Source organism: Papaver somniferum, chromosome 6 (genome assembly GCF_003573695.1).
Source record: "Papaver somniferum cultivar HN1 chromosome 6, ASM357369v1, whole genome shotgun sequence".
NCBI lineage: Eukaryota > Viridiplantae > Streptophyta > Magnoliopsida > Ranunculales > Papaveraceae > Papaver > Papaver somniferum.
The window spans coordinates 24,911,948-24,926,582 of NC_039363.1; the positions used below are offsets into that span (position 1 = coordinate 24,911,948).

At 37.1% G+C, this 14,635-nt stretch overlaps 1 protein-coding gene across 1 annotated transcript; it reads left to right on the forward strand.

The window, feature by feature from the left end:
* The first annotated feature begins 1,238 nt into the window (after positions 1 to 1,238).
* LOC113290664 (uncharacterized mitochondrial protein AtMg00810-like) lies at positions 1,239 to 2,521 on the forward strand. The gene is made up of 3 exons (XM_026540248.1): positions 1,239 to 1,379; positions 1,479 to 1,696; positions 1,843 to 2,521. The coding sequence occupies exons 1-3, from the start codon at positions 1,239 to 1,241 to the stop codon at positions 2,519 to 2,521; spliced, it is 1,038 nt and encodes a 345-aa protein (XP_026396033.1).
* The last annotated feature ends 12,114 nt before the right edge of the window (positions 2,522 to 14,635 follow it).

The window sequence follows — 14,635 nt, forward strand, 5'->3', positions numbered from 1 at the left end:
AACGCTACTGATGAATTTTTCGTGGTCCAATATATGCCTAAGAAACGTCCCCCAGTCCCCGCGTTTCGTCTTCTTATAGATCCCATGGATATTACTCAGAGAAAATTGGTATCTCCTCGAAAGATTATTCGATTCTGTATTGACGGGAGATATTATGCGGCTCACATATAGAATTCAAGCTTTCTCGGAAACCTATGACAGACTTTTCTGGATGGGCGAGGCATATGCTGGGGCATAGTCATGTGAGAGCCATGTTGGACCGTGCGCAGGTGACACGAGCTATCCAAGCAGCTGGGGAATTGTGTGTTTACCATGATGTGAGAGGTATAATGGCTCTGCTAGCTCTTCGGTGTGTTCCTACTCATAATTTCATATGTAGATGGGGAGAATTCACCATTACTCTAGAGGATGTGGTTGCTTTAATGAATCTTCCAGTCACGGGTAATTTCCCAGCAGCACTTTCGACAAACGAGAAAGCGGTATCTGAGATCTTGACAGCTAAGATGCATGGCATTAAATAATCATCTAGCAAAACTATTTATGCCCAGTGGTTAAAAGAGTGGTATCCGAGAGATAGAACTCCTGAGATACCTGTGGATGGTATGTTAAGCATTGCCACTTTCTTGTGTCTGTGGTTGTCCAGAGATGTGTTTGAAGATAGTGGGAATTTGCTGAAACCATTTGTGATCCCTTTTGCTATCAAGATGGCTCAGGGTGAGAAACTTGTCGTTGGTAGTCTGTTTTTGGGTTCACTATTCTCCAACTTAGATTCCTTGGTTGTGGATTCCAGCATTTCCAATGGTTTTATGAAAATTGAGACGTATTCCAAAACAATGTTTCTTCAAGCTTTATTGTGGGAGCGTTTTGAAAAATACGCCCCGATTCCACGTAGCATCTTGCAAGGACCGAATGTTGACATCCGTTATGTTCTTTCTGAGAGGGATAATGCTAGAATTATGCGTTGTTCTACAAAAAATCCTCGGAAAACTATACGCCTCACCAATGTCTTAGACAAAGAGTTTGAGTTTAACTTTCGTCCCTGGTTGTCGGTTCCTCAGTTCATCTCACAACTGATCACCTTTAACAATAATGAAGCGAATGTCATTTTGGAGTCCGGTGCAAACCTGAATGATGGTGAGAGATCCTTCATACTGAGTTGTACCCCTGCTTACTTAGCATCAGTAATGCACGGGGAATTTATGGTGGAAGAATATAACATTAACAGAGCAACTCGATAGATGGGTCTTGATCAGTGTGTCCTGGATGTTCGAAAAGAAAAAATATCGGTCGATCAACTCAAAGCTTCTTTGGACTGCACACATCTGAATGGGCGTGAATATATGTACCCATGTCTACATCCTGATTATCCTCCTAATTATGTTTGTAAACTGAAGAAAAGCTTATGTGGATTGTAACAAGCTCCCAGGTCTTGGTTTCATAGTTTTAGTTCCTTTTTGATTGATTATGGTTTTAAGAAGGCAATCTCAGATAATAGCATGTTTGTGTTTTCTTCTCCAAAAGGAATGCTTGTTCTTTTACTCTATGTGGATGATATTTTGCTTACTGGAAGTTCATCTAGTTTGATTGATTCTTTAATTACTTCTCTTAAACAAGAATTTGCAATGAAGGAGTTAGGAGAATTGGGTTATTTTTTGCGAATTGAAGCAGTAAGAGGACCTGATTCTATTGTATTGACGTAAAAGAAGTATACACTTGAATTGTTGGAAAAAACCAATATGCTTGATTACCTTGTGATACTCCAGTTGCTAAAGGAGCGAGGGTATCCTTACATGATGGAATTAAATTGCCTAATGCTAGTGAATACAGGACACTTGTATGTAGCTTGCAGTATTTAACAATTACAAAGCCTGATATATGTTTTGGTGTCAATTATGTATCACAATTCATGCATTCTCCTTCAGATATTCACTTACAGTTGGTAAAAAAGATTTTGAGATATTTGAAAGGTACTATTGGTCTAGGAATTACTTTAAAGAAAGACAGTTTACAACATTTAAAAGCTTACACAGATTCTGATTGGGTTGGGTACCCAGATACAAGAAGATCAACTTCAGGTTATGCAGTATTTTTGGGTAACAATTTAGTGTCCTGGTCTACTAAAAAGAAGACAATTGTTTCAAAGTTCTCAGCAGAGGCTGAGTATAAGTGTATGTCAGTAGCCTTTGGAGAGTTAAAGTGGTTGGTTGATATGTTGTCTGAATTACATGTTTCAGTTGAAACTCCAACATTGCTTCTTTGTGATAATACTAGTGTTTTATCCTTCGCTTCTAATCCTGTTTTTCATGCCAGGACAAAACACATAGAAATTCAATACCACACAATTAGAGAGCTGGTGGAGCAGGGGTTCTTAAGACTTCAACATATTGCTAGTGAGGATCAAATTACAGACATTTTTACCAAAGGACTCTGCTTTCCATCTTTCTTCAAGCTTCTACAGTCTCTCATGGGTGTTCAGTTGCAGGGTATTTCTTTTGGCACTTCTGCAGAAATTACTTCTTAGTTTTTCTTCCAGTTACAGGGTCTTTCTGTTTTGTTGTTTCACATACTGTTTCAGACTTTGATTTTCTCTTTACTTTAGTTTTCAAACTGTAAGTGTGCCCTTATCAGTTTGAGGGGGGTGTATTAGATAATGTAATAATCAATATTAGTCAAGTAATTGACTAATCTGGTCTTGTAAAGTGTGTGAAAGAAGTGTGTCATAATCATTGCATATTTAAAGGCATATGATTATCCCTGTAAGAGTTATCCATTCAATCAATGTTATTACAACTTTCCCAGCATCCACAATTCTCTCGAGTACAGCTCCAGATTTTTATCAAACTCAAGTTTCATCTTCCTGTAACCATCCAAGCTCATTCTTCTCTAAACTACGGCTCCCATCTTACTGACAATAAATGGATCGAACATCAACCAAACTCTTAATGTCCCTGTTCACCAAGATCACCATTTATGCTCCTGTGATTATCATCTGCAATATCACAATCGCAATTCATGCCACAACTCAACTCCATTCTCGGCATATGAGCAAACCTAAGTCTCTCCTGCTCGAACTCTCTTTGTCATTATCAGCATCACTTTCATCTCTTGAGCACAACATACTCAAGCTCGAGAATTCTCTATCATTCCCTGACTTCTTATTTCAAGCTCTAGCACCACGGTTTTCTTCACTTCCAACGGCAACAACTTTAGTTCCATGTTCTGCAAACCATGGAGACATCAATCATCACCTCCATTCAACCATCGTAATCATCATTATTGATCACATCAACGACCACCAGTCTTCCTGTATGCCAAAACCAGTGTCTCAATACTTTCACATCACTTTCATGCCAACAATATTTACAAACCATTACCGTCTATAGAAACCTCCATCATCGTTCACTTCCACTGATAAACAATGACCATCACTACCTCCATCCACACATTAACTTAACACATCTGTCATCACCAACATCACCCAACACTTCCCTGTTTCGAGCTCTTGAAAGATTAACAGCAACCCTCCATCTCAGACTGGCCAAAGACAACAAACAAACGTCAAGTCTCAGTATTCGTGAAAGCAAAGAAGGTGATGGTGGCCCTGAGCAATTCCGCCAGCTGCTTTTATAATTATTATTCAACTGTCAGCTTTGGAGAACTGACAGTTCAGTTCATATTCCATGGCTTCCCTGAGTAATTCAGTTGGGCGCCTTCATCAATTCTGTGCGTCTTAACTTTTCGACAACTTCGGCTTGCTTCAAATGCTTGTAGATTCCTCATACAATGTCAGAATGACCTCGTTCTTTTGCCATTGGCTTCGTCTTTTCGTCCTCTTAAAGGTGATGCGAAGAAATTACGTATTTGAGCGAGTTCCACTTTCTTTTGGTTAAGATTACCCAAAAAACCTAAGAAACTCAAAAGCAAACGAAATCAAAAAATAATGATGCAAAAACTACCATTAAAGAAAAGCATTTGAGTACTTAACTAGTGCAAATAATGCACCTATCAAATTCCCCCACACTTACCTTTTGCTAGTCCTCGAGCAAACTCCAAAAGTAAACTAAGGTACAACAACTCATTGTCGTCGAAGTCACGGTTGCACTTAGCATGTGCAACAGGCCTTTAAAACCCTAGGTGTCCCTAGTGGACGAGTTATAGTCTCGTGAGGGCTTACGAGAGGTATACCCACAAAATATACTCCAACTTCAAAGCGTTCCAGCGTCCCAAGCATCCAAAGAGCTATGAGGACATAGAGTTTCTGCATGCTAGTAATAAGAAGTTAGAAATACCAAATAACATATTCTCATTCTTAAATGTTGAGTGAGAAATAACCACACCATAATGAGAGACCGCGTGTTTGAGAGCGATCAATAAGCATTTCGCCTCGACTTCTGTTGTTAGAGCATAGCTCGGTTGAACCCACCAAGCGTTGGTATGTCAAGTTTGGTTGTCATATTTTAGTGAACCAAAACTCATTTAAAGAGTCACTTGATTATTTACTAGAGTCAACTTCGTGTAGGTTAGCTTAAAAGTATTAGAATATGAGACATTACAAGTATTACTTGAAGACTTGAAGAATGTGAAGAAGTAAGGAGATACAACGATGAAATCATCCTTCCACTTGAGGTTAGTAATATTTGACTTGAACTATTTCATTCCCTAACGTATCTTTCAAGTCGTGCATATTGAAAACATAACTTCGAAGCTGTGAATGATTATACTCTAGTTAGACATAGTATTAAGGAATACAATACTAAGTATAACGCTTATCTTTTGAACTTCGTAAATAAGACATCGACATAATCTTATGAATGCTATTGTGATTATGTATGGGTGTGGGTGAAGATTTCGTCCTAGGAAACAATGTTTTACATTAGTTTAAAGGAAGTACAATTCATAAACTTGTTTTATGAATCGAAAGGAAAATCGCTAGGCTTATTGGTATTGTTATTCATTGCAAATCTTTGGATTACCAATATGTGTGTTTAGTATAACTGCTCGTGACTTGATTATGTTCTTAGTAAAATTATTCACAAGGCCTGACTTTTGTATTGGTATGACTTTTATTAGTGAAACCGATCTTAAGTAATCACCTGAGATGGTATCATCGATTTGTTGTAATTGGTGTGACCAACTCTAGACATTGGGGGACCGATCCTAGTAAGAGGTGCAACCGATCACAAAAGGGGAACCGATCCTTGTAAGAGGTGCAACAATTTTTTAGTTATTGTGTTTGTTTTTCTTTTTTTGCTAGGTCAAAATGGTTTATTAAGGATAAAAACGTAATTACAAGAATTACAAAAAGGGAGGCTCAAGGCCTCCCCGCCCCCATAAACCAAACGGGAGAAAAAATAACATCAAAAAATCTAACAAAATTAAGTTCTTAAACATAAATAACTAACAAAAAGAAGGATAATAGGATTTTAAGTGCCTCCACCTCCTCCTTTATTCTTATTTTTCCTCTTTAGAGCATTCATTCTTTTAGATTGATCTTGTATCTTTCAGAAACTTTTGTTGAATATCAAATTTTATTATTGTACAAAGAACCTCATGCTCCCTTGTAGTTAAATGAATAGAATTATTAGCACTTTCCACAAATGCAGCACCACGGTCCGTATCAAGATTGTTATTGGGCTTGTGTAAAAGCCCAATAGTTTCATTGTGATCTTCACGGAAAATATCGTGTCTTGTATGCTCCATATTAATACTCGAAGCCTTATGTTGTTGCAGCATGTGAAACATGTTTTTATTTATTGGTAACTGATACTATGAACATGTGCAACAAATATTAGATACCATATATATGTGGGAACCGATCCTAGTACCTAGTCAACCAAGTTTCGGTAACTAGCGTGACTAATTTTAGTACCCACATAGAGGTAGAACCGAAACTTGTTTTGGTAGAACCGTGAAACCCATGATTTGTGATTCGATAGGATAATCAATCACATAGTTCTTGGAAGTCAGATGAACCAATTCTAAACTTGTTTGAAAGTGTGACAAACCGATTCCAAGATTTTAAATATGAAAAAGGATCTAAAAAGTAAAGATGTCGGCATACTTTGAACATGTGCAGTAACTCTTATCTTTTATTGTTAAAACATATTCCTTAATAGCTAAAGGAGAATCCCGGATCGAAATAAATTGAGAATCTTTTAATTAAGGTTTTTAGTTTTATATGCTTTTAATTTCCAACAATTAAAATGCATATCTTTAGAAAATAAAAATTAGTAATGTGCATTTACTAGTTGGAGATTTTCTACTGAGATTTTGGTCATTAATTGGACAAAGCATTTCCAGGAATTATGAAAACCGATTTTGTGTTTATTGCATATCTTTGAGAATATTCGGTTTTGGAAATTCCTTGGTGTCCAAACTTCCTTGGTCTATAAATATTGAAGTTTGCATTTCAAGCAAACTAATCCTCAGAGTCCGCAAAACTATCTAGTTGTGTTGTTACTGGTGGAGCCGCCTATTCGGAGAGGAAAGTAACCTAATTAGGAGAAATCTCTTACGGTCGCTCGGTTTAAAGACTTATTTGGGATTGAGAAAATCTATTAGTACCGTTGGTGGGAAACTAGATAATTGCAGTTTATTATTAGTTTTCGATTGATTTGATTGCTAACGGTTGTTGAACTTTGATTGCAACTACTTTTTTTATGCTTGAGAATCTTCTCTTCTGATATAAGATTCACTCAAACTAGATCGAAGTTTCGATGGGGATCTTTAGACTGTTTGTAGTTCTAAAGACGTCTTGTGATAATCCATTGTTAACAGACTACATTCTGTGTGTGATTGATCACAAGATATTCAAGTTGATTGTGTGCAGGTGTTTATTGAAGATTAAATAAGATTTGAAGATAAATAAGATATTTGGGTTCATAATCTTTGGTGTGCACAAAACTTGTTTCGGCTGGAAAAGGATCCAACTATAATCGGTTTATCTTTGTGATAGATTTGATTGATTAGTTGAGTAGATCGGCATCAATACAATTCTTTGTGATTCAAAGTATTGATTACAAAATCTTGACAATTACTTTGGTAATTGTTATTGGATAGATCTAAGGACCTGACAAAGGAGTTTATTGGGATAAACGGAAGAGCCTTTTGTCAAACTCATATCACTTGGTTGAAAAGAGTTGTAACCGAACAAATTTGTTGTTCCTTTACTGTTTGGAATACGAACCAAAGGAATTGTTCCAAGTGCGTGACTTATTGCAAGTTGGAGGCGCAGGGATGCAGGCGGAACCCGGTGAACTATAGGTTTAGTTGCTTGGTCTCAACTATACGAAGTTAGTTTAGATTTTGTATAGCGGATTAATCCTGAGAGTATTCAATTATGGACAAGGTCCCGAGGTTTTTCTACATTTTCGGTTTCCTCGTTAACAAAATCTTTTTGTGTCTTTTACTTTTCTATTTCCACAATTATAATTGTTTTATTATAATTAGAAGTAAAATACACAAACGTTAATTCCTATTTACTTGACAGCAATCCTATTGTGTTTGGTTAAGTCCAGACCTTTTATCAAGTAAACATACTTTGTTGTTGTATTGTCTCAATCTTGTATTCGTAGTCAATCACACAAGTTATCTTGCTGTCGTATTGTCTCGATCTCGTATCTATAGATGATCACACGAAGTGTGAACCGATTAGTTTTATTGTCTCGACTTAGTCTATAGACAATCACTTTCGGAGAAAGGACTTATAGGTGGAAATTTTTTAGATTGAGGTATATTTGGATACCCTCGTCTTTTCATATGTCTCACTTAAAATATTTTATGATAATTGCACTCAATAAGACGGTTTTTTATGGGTCTCACATGTGTGCAGGTAGGAATGAAGAGAGAAATCATATACACGTTGAATGGTGGGAAGGAATCCTTCCGAATTATTTCTGGAGACCCCCACAAGATCGTAGGAAATCAAAGACTTTTTTCTGATGATCTCTAAGAAAGGAAATCAACCACTATAGCAAGGATGGGAGTACTTACCACCTTCACATCCGATCGGCAGTGACGAAAGAACCACTCTCATAGCATCCTATAGAAACGTAGTTTTCAGCTCGTCTTGTACATCTTCTTGGTCTCCAGTCTTCAACTGTTGATGATAAACTCTTGAACTTCATATAACTCTGACAATTTGTAACTCTTTTCCTCAAATTCCTTGTTGCTTGAAACTTCTTTATATATTTTTCTTCCACGTGGCCTTATTGATGAAATAACAACCTAAATACAAATCTTTTTGTATTTTATTTTGTTGTAATCGGTCCCCCAATGTCTAGAATTGGTCATACCAATTACAACAAATCGATCATACCATTTCAGGTGATTACTTAAGATCGGTTTCACTAATAAAAGTCATACCAATACAAAAGTCAGGCCTTGTGAATAGTTTTACCAAGAACATAAGCAAGTCAGGAGAGGTTATACTAAACACACATATGATCATGAAAAGTCTTTGTTATCTCCTTGTAAATTCGTGAATGCATCGTTACGAATTTCTTCTAGTTCACTTAATTGAAGTTTTCCTTGATTACCAGCCCCGCCCATATCCATGTTGCATTGTTGAATAGCCCAAAAATCCTTATGCTCTATTTCAATAGGAAGATGATAAGGTTTATCGTACACAAGCCTGTAAGGAGACATCCCAATAGGTGTCTTGTATGCGGTTCGGTATGCCCATAATGCATCGTTAAGACGTAAACTCCAATCCTTCCTTGAGGGAATCACTGTTTTCTCCAGAATTGACTTTACATCTCGATTAGAAACTTCTGCTTGCCCGTTTGTTTGTGGATGATATGTTGTAGCAATCTTGTGAGATATGTTGTACTTTTTCAACAAGCTCTGAAAGAACTTATTTCGAAAGTGTGATCCTCCGTCACTGTTTATGGCCCTTGGGGTTTCAAACCTTGCAAAAATCCGATCCTCAACACATATATAACCGCTTTAGAATCATTAGTAGGGGTGGCTTTTGCTTCCACCCATTTCGACACATAATCAACAGCTAGTAAGATATAAGATTTTCCAAAAGAATTAACAAAAGGTCACATAAATTCTATACCCCATACATCAAAAAGTTATACAAAAAGAATAAACTTCTTTGGCATTTGATTTCGGGCACCTAGATTGCATGTTCTTTGACATCTATCACAAGTTGCACAAAACACATACGCATATTTGAATAAAGTAGGCCAATAGAAACCACTTTCAAGTACCTTAAGAGCGGTTCTCTTTGCTCCAAACTGTCCTCCACAAGCGTACGAATGACAAAAAGAAAATATAGAATTATATTCAGATTCGGGTACACACCTTCGTATAATTTGGTCTGCACAATGTTTCCATAAGTATGGATCATCCCAAATATATTGATTTGCTATTTTTTTTCTTCAGTTTTTCCCTATCAGCACGAGACAAATTCTTGGGGATTTTTTTAGACACTAAATAATTCACAATATCAGCGTACTATGGTTCTGAAAATGCTATTGAGAAAAGTTGCTCATCAGGGAAGCTTTCACGCAACAGGGTAGCTTCTTTGTCTACAGTAAGACGACTCAAGTGATCCGAAACGGTGTTTTCAATGCCTTTCTTGTCTTTAATTTCGAGATTAACATCTCGTAGGAGTATAATCCATCGAATTAGCCTCAGTTTTGCTTCATTTTTTGTAAGCAAGTACCTAAGTGCTACATGATCAGAAAATACAACAACTTTTTTACCAATTAAATAAGAACAAATTTTTTCCAAAGAAAAAACAATTGCTAACAACTCCGTTTAAGTGGTTGTATGATTTTTCCGGGCCTCATTCGACGTTCTGGAAGCATAATAAATGGCATGGGGTGGTTTCCCCGTACGCTGGCCTAATACTGCACCAATCGCATAATCACTAGCATCACACATTATCTCGAATGGCTTACTCCAATCTGGTGGTTTCATGATGGGGCTGATATCAAAAGTTCTTTCAAACTATTGAATGCCGCCAAACACTTCTCATCGAAGTTAAAAACCACATCTTTTTGCAATAAACGACATAGTGGTGCTGCAACTTTGGAAAAATCCTTGATAAACCTGCAATAAAATCCTGCATGACCAAGAAAAGCACGAAGTTCCCTTACCATGGTGGCAGGAGTTAGAGCACGGATAAGATCAATCTTAGATTTATTAACTTCCAATCTGTTAAAAGATATAATATGGCCTAAAACAATGGCATGAGTTACCATAAAATGGCACTTCTCCCAATTTAGCACAAGATTAGTCTCAACACATCGTGTAAGAATTAATGTAAGGTTATCCAAGCACAAGTCAAATGAATCACCATACACACTGAAATCGTCCATAAAACTTCGATAATGTTTTCGACATATTCAGAAAAGATACTTACCATACACCTTTGGAAGGTAGCGGGTGAATTACACAAACCAAAAGACATCCTTCTATACGCAAATGTTCTGAACAGACAAGTAAAAGTAGTTTTCTCCTGATCCTCAGATGTTATAGCAATATGATTGTAACCTGAATAACCATCAAGAAAACAATAGTGAGAGTGTCCACACAAACGTTCCAACATTTGATCCATAAAAGGTAAAGGAAATGATCTTTTTTAGTGGTTGCATTCAGTTTTGTGTAATCTATACAAACCCTCCAACCGGTTTGCACACGCATTGGGACAAGTTATTTTTATTATCATTATGCACCACTGTAGCGCCTGACTTCTTTGGTACCACTTGTACCGGGATCACCCGATTGCTATCAGAAAAGGGGTAGATAACTCTCACGTCTAATAACTTTAGTATCTCTTTCTTTGAGACTTCGATCATTGGAGGATTCAAGTGGCGTTGTTCCCCCCTTGTAGGCTTTGCTTTATCCTCAAGTCGTATTTTGTGCATGCACATCGATGAGCTTATTCCCTTATTATCAGCAATTGTCCATCCTATAGCTATTTTGTACTCCTTTAACACCCGAATAAGTCTTTGTTTATGCAGTTCAGTAAGTGCATTCGAAACTATTACTGGCAGCTCTTCGTTATCATCCAAATACATATATTTTAGGTGATCAGGAAGAGGCTTCAGTTCTAGCTTAGGTGCCTACAAAATAGATGGCAATAACTTTTCATCAGTGTATGGTAAAGAGATAAAAGAAATATCATGAGTAGGTGGGCACTGTTACAACAAATTAAGTTCAACAATGGTTTCCTCAAATTCGTCCCTTAACTTAAGCTCGGTTCTCGAATCTTTAAAATCTGTATAACCCACATTTCTCATGATAACATTCTCCAATGGATCATCACACCTCAAATCAAACATCTGTTGAGCTAATGAGTCAATCACATCAACGGAGAAGCAAGAGTGCACATCACTAGGATATCTCATCGTTTCATAAATGTTGAAACGTATTACTTCTCCATCAAATTCCATAGTCAATGAACCATCATGCACATCAATTTTAGTTCTAGCCGTGCTCATAAATGGTCAACCAAGAAGTAACGGTAGAGATGTGTCAGTTGATCCGTCTGTCATCTCCAACACACAAAAATCCGCTGGAAAAATTAGCTGGTTTACCTGCACAAGCACATCCTCAATAATACCTCTAGGGTATACATTAGAACGGTCAGCCAACTGTAAAATAAATCCAGTTTCTTTCAAGGGACCTAACTTAAGAGATTCATATATAGATGCAGGAATAACATTTACCGATGCTCCTAAATCAAGCATATCCTTATTAAACTTTGTGTTACCAATAACAATAGGAATATCAAAACTACCGGGGTCTTTAAATTTAAGTGGGAGTTTCTTTTGCAAGGTATCCGAATCATTTTCCCCCACTTTCATTACTTCATTACAGGTTAACCTCTATTTATTGGTGCACAAGTCCTTCAGAATTCTCGCATACTTGGAAACTTGTTTAATAACATCTATTAGTAGAATGTTCACATGAATCTTCCTGAAAATATCTAAGATCTCCTTATATTGTTCCGCCTTTTTAGAGTTATCAAACCTGCGAGGAAAAGGAAAAGGGGGAACATAAGTAGAAACAGGAGTTTTAGAGTTTTCTTTAGGTACCTCATCGGTTTGAGAAGAGTCGGTAATCTCTTTCTCCAAACCAGCCCCTTAGGGTCTTTGTTTTTCTCAGCATCTTCCGGTTGCATAATTCATGTACCACTTCTCAATGTCACAGCGTTGACAGAATCTCTTGGGGTGAGATGTTGAGAAGGGAGTTTCCCACTATTCTGCGTCTCAAAATGGTTCAATCTACCTGCCATAGTGCTTATTTGTTTCTGCAAATCCTTGATTGCACCATCAGTCGTTTGCTGATTTTTTTGTACCATTGTGGTTAGATTATTCATCATATCAAGCATCTCTGATGATTCTGAGTTCTGTGCTGGTTGTGGTCGTTGTTGTTGTTGAAAACCACTAGGACGATTGAAAACCGGTTCTTGAGCCGCGGATTTCTTGTTTGCATAACTTAAATTGGGATGATCTCTCCACCCTGGATTATAAGTACTGTAATAAGGATCATACCGTTGCCTTTGCTGATTTGGGAAAATATCATTCACTTGATCAACTTCTTCCTGATAAGAGGGAATGATTACTGCGGCCATTTGTTACATCATCTTCTCCATATTACCAATCCTATATTCTAAGTGCGGTGAAGAAGTAACCTCATTAACCTTTCGACTCATTGATATACCTATTTTGTTGAATTGCGGCGTGTTTTCAACCATATTCTCGATCAATTTTGTCGTTTTGTCAATGGTTTTGTTTGTCCAAGCATCACCACTAGCTGCATCGATAAGATTTCTCTCGGATTGGAGCAACCCATAGTAAAAATATTGCACTATGAGTTGCTCAGAGATTTGATGATGTGGGCAGCTCGCTAACAACTTCTTGTACCGTTCCCAGTAGTCATAAAGAGTCTCACCAGTAATTTGTTCAATCCCACTAATTGTCTTACGAATAGTTGCTGCTTTAGAGGCGGGTAAGTACTTTTCTAAAAATACTTTCTGCATCTCATTCCATGTTGTGGTACTTCCAGGTGGATGACAATAAAACCATTCTTCTGCAGAATCAGTCAAAGAGAATGGGAAAGCTGTCAGTAAAGCTCTTCCTTGATCAGTTCCATTTGGCTTCAAACTTATCAACCTATGTTGAAACAGTTGTAAATAAAGATTTGGATCATCTCCTGGAATCCCTTTGAACTTCGGTAACCAATGAATCAACTAAGATTTGATCTCAATTGAATCTTCCAAGTTGACACACAACTTTTGTTGATCAAACGATGGGGATGTCAGATCTTTGAGTGTCTTCTTGGGAGGTGGGGGTGGTGGAGCGCCGCCATTTCCATAGTTTCCCTGGCAAGTATTTTGGTTGTTCGTTTTGCTAACCATCTCTTCTTGTTGTGATTTTCAAGGTTCTTGTAGTATTGTTTCTCTGCGAATTGAAATTCCGCTCCTTTGGTAATCCCAACGTTCGTATGCTCTGATTAAGTACCTGAAACAAGATTCTCAAAAAAAAAATTAAAACTAAAAATAAGAAACCAAAAACAAAATAACAATCCGCTATGCTTCCCTGGCAGCGGCGCCAAAATTTGGTCGGTTGTTAGCCGACACAAAAATAATTTAAGTTCTTTCACTTCACAATTATAAATAAGAGTATAGTTATAAGAACAGATTTGTTCCACATGGAGATATGGGTTGTCAAATTGTTTTGGTTACTTATAGAAACTGGGGTTTTTGTTTTTGGTTATAACTAAATAAGAATAAAACAAATAGAATAATACGAATATCAGAGATAAAAAGTACTGGTCAGAGTTTTCATCTTCCATCTACCAACATATTATCAACTGAATCAATCTCAACATTCATTTTCTATCAATATCAATAACCCTAGAGCGTCCTATCGCAGGCTTACTCCGGCAAAACTCCTATTATCATCAAAGGCGCAAGAGCCACTCAAGTTAACCCAATGAAAGCACTAATATCTATGAGTTGAGGTTATTCTAAGCAATCCGGCGCAAGAGCCACACGGATTTAACCTAGGTTACGCTTCTACATAAAATTGCATGACAACATCCCGTCATTAACAACTATATTATGCTACTTCTAACAAGGATTATTCGGCAATTGTGAATCTCAAACTCTAGTTTAGCAATAGATATGAATGCGTGCACATTTAATTTTCAACTTAAGCAAACTAACAATCAATCATACATGGAGTTATAAATGGTAGAACAGAAGCGATACTAACAAATTATGAATGAATACTTCAATTGAATAACATGTTTTTCAACTAAGGACTACATCTCTAACCAATAAGAAAGGATTAGTTACTCATGGATTTCTTAAAACCCATGTAAAGTAATAAAGAAGAAATTGAAAGCAAACCCTAGGTTATAGAGAATTCTCTAACTCCAAAGCTCTTTCTTCTCTCCTCTTGTGTGTAAAAACGAATGATAAAAGATATTCCTCTAGAGAATAGATATATCTCTCTTTATAGATATATCCAAATTGTAGTTGCGCCCGTGCTCCGAATCCCATGAAAAGTAGGTTGCCAAACTCTATCCAAAAGGCACCAAACGACTCATGAATCAAACTGCCCATAAAGAGAATGGCTAGACATCCAAGTGGGCTTGCGGCTAAACTGGC

Excerpts from the sequence above, each read along its gene's own strand:
- LOC113290664 (XM_026540248.1), top strand. The coding sequence starts at position 1,239 with ATGGGTCTTGATCAGTGTGTCCTGGATGTTCGAAAAGAAAAAATATCG. Across the intron at positions 1,380-1,478 it reads CTGATTATCCTCCTAATTAT|GCAATCTCAGATAATAGCAT; the intron begins GTTTGTAAACTG and ends GGTTTTAAGAAG. Across the intron at positions 1,697-1,842 it reads CCTGATTCTATTGTATTGAC|CTTGCAGTATTTAACAATTA; the intron begins GTAAAAGAAGTA and ends ACTTGTATGTAG.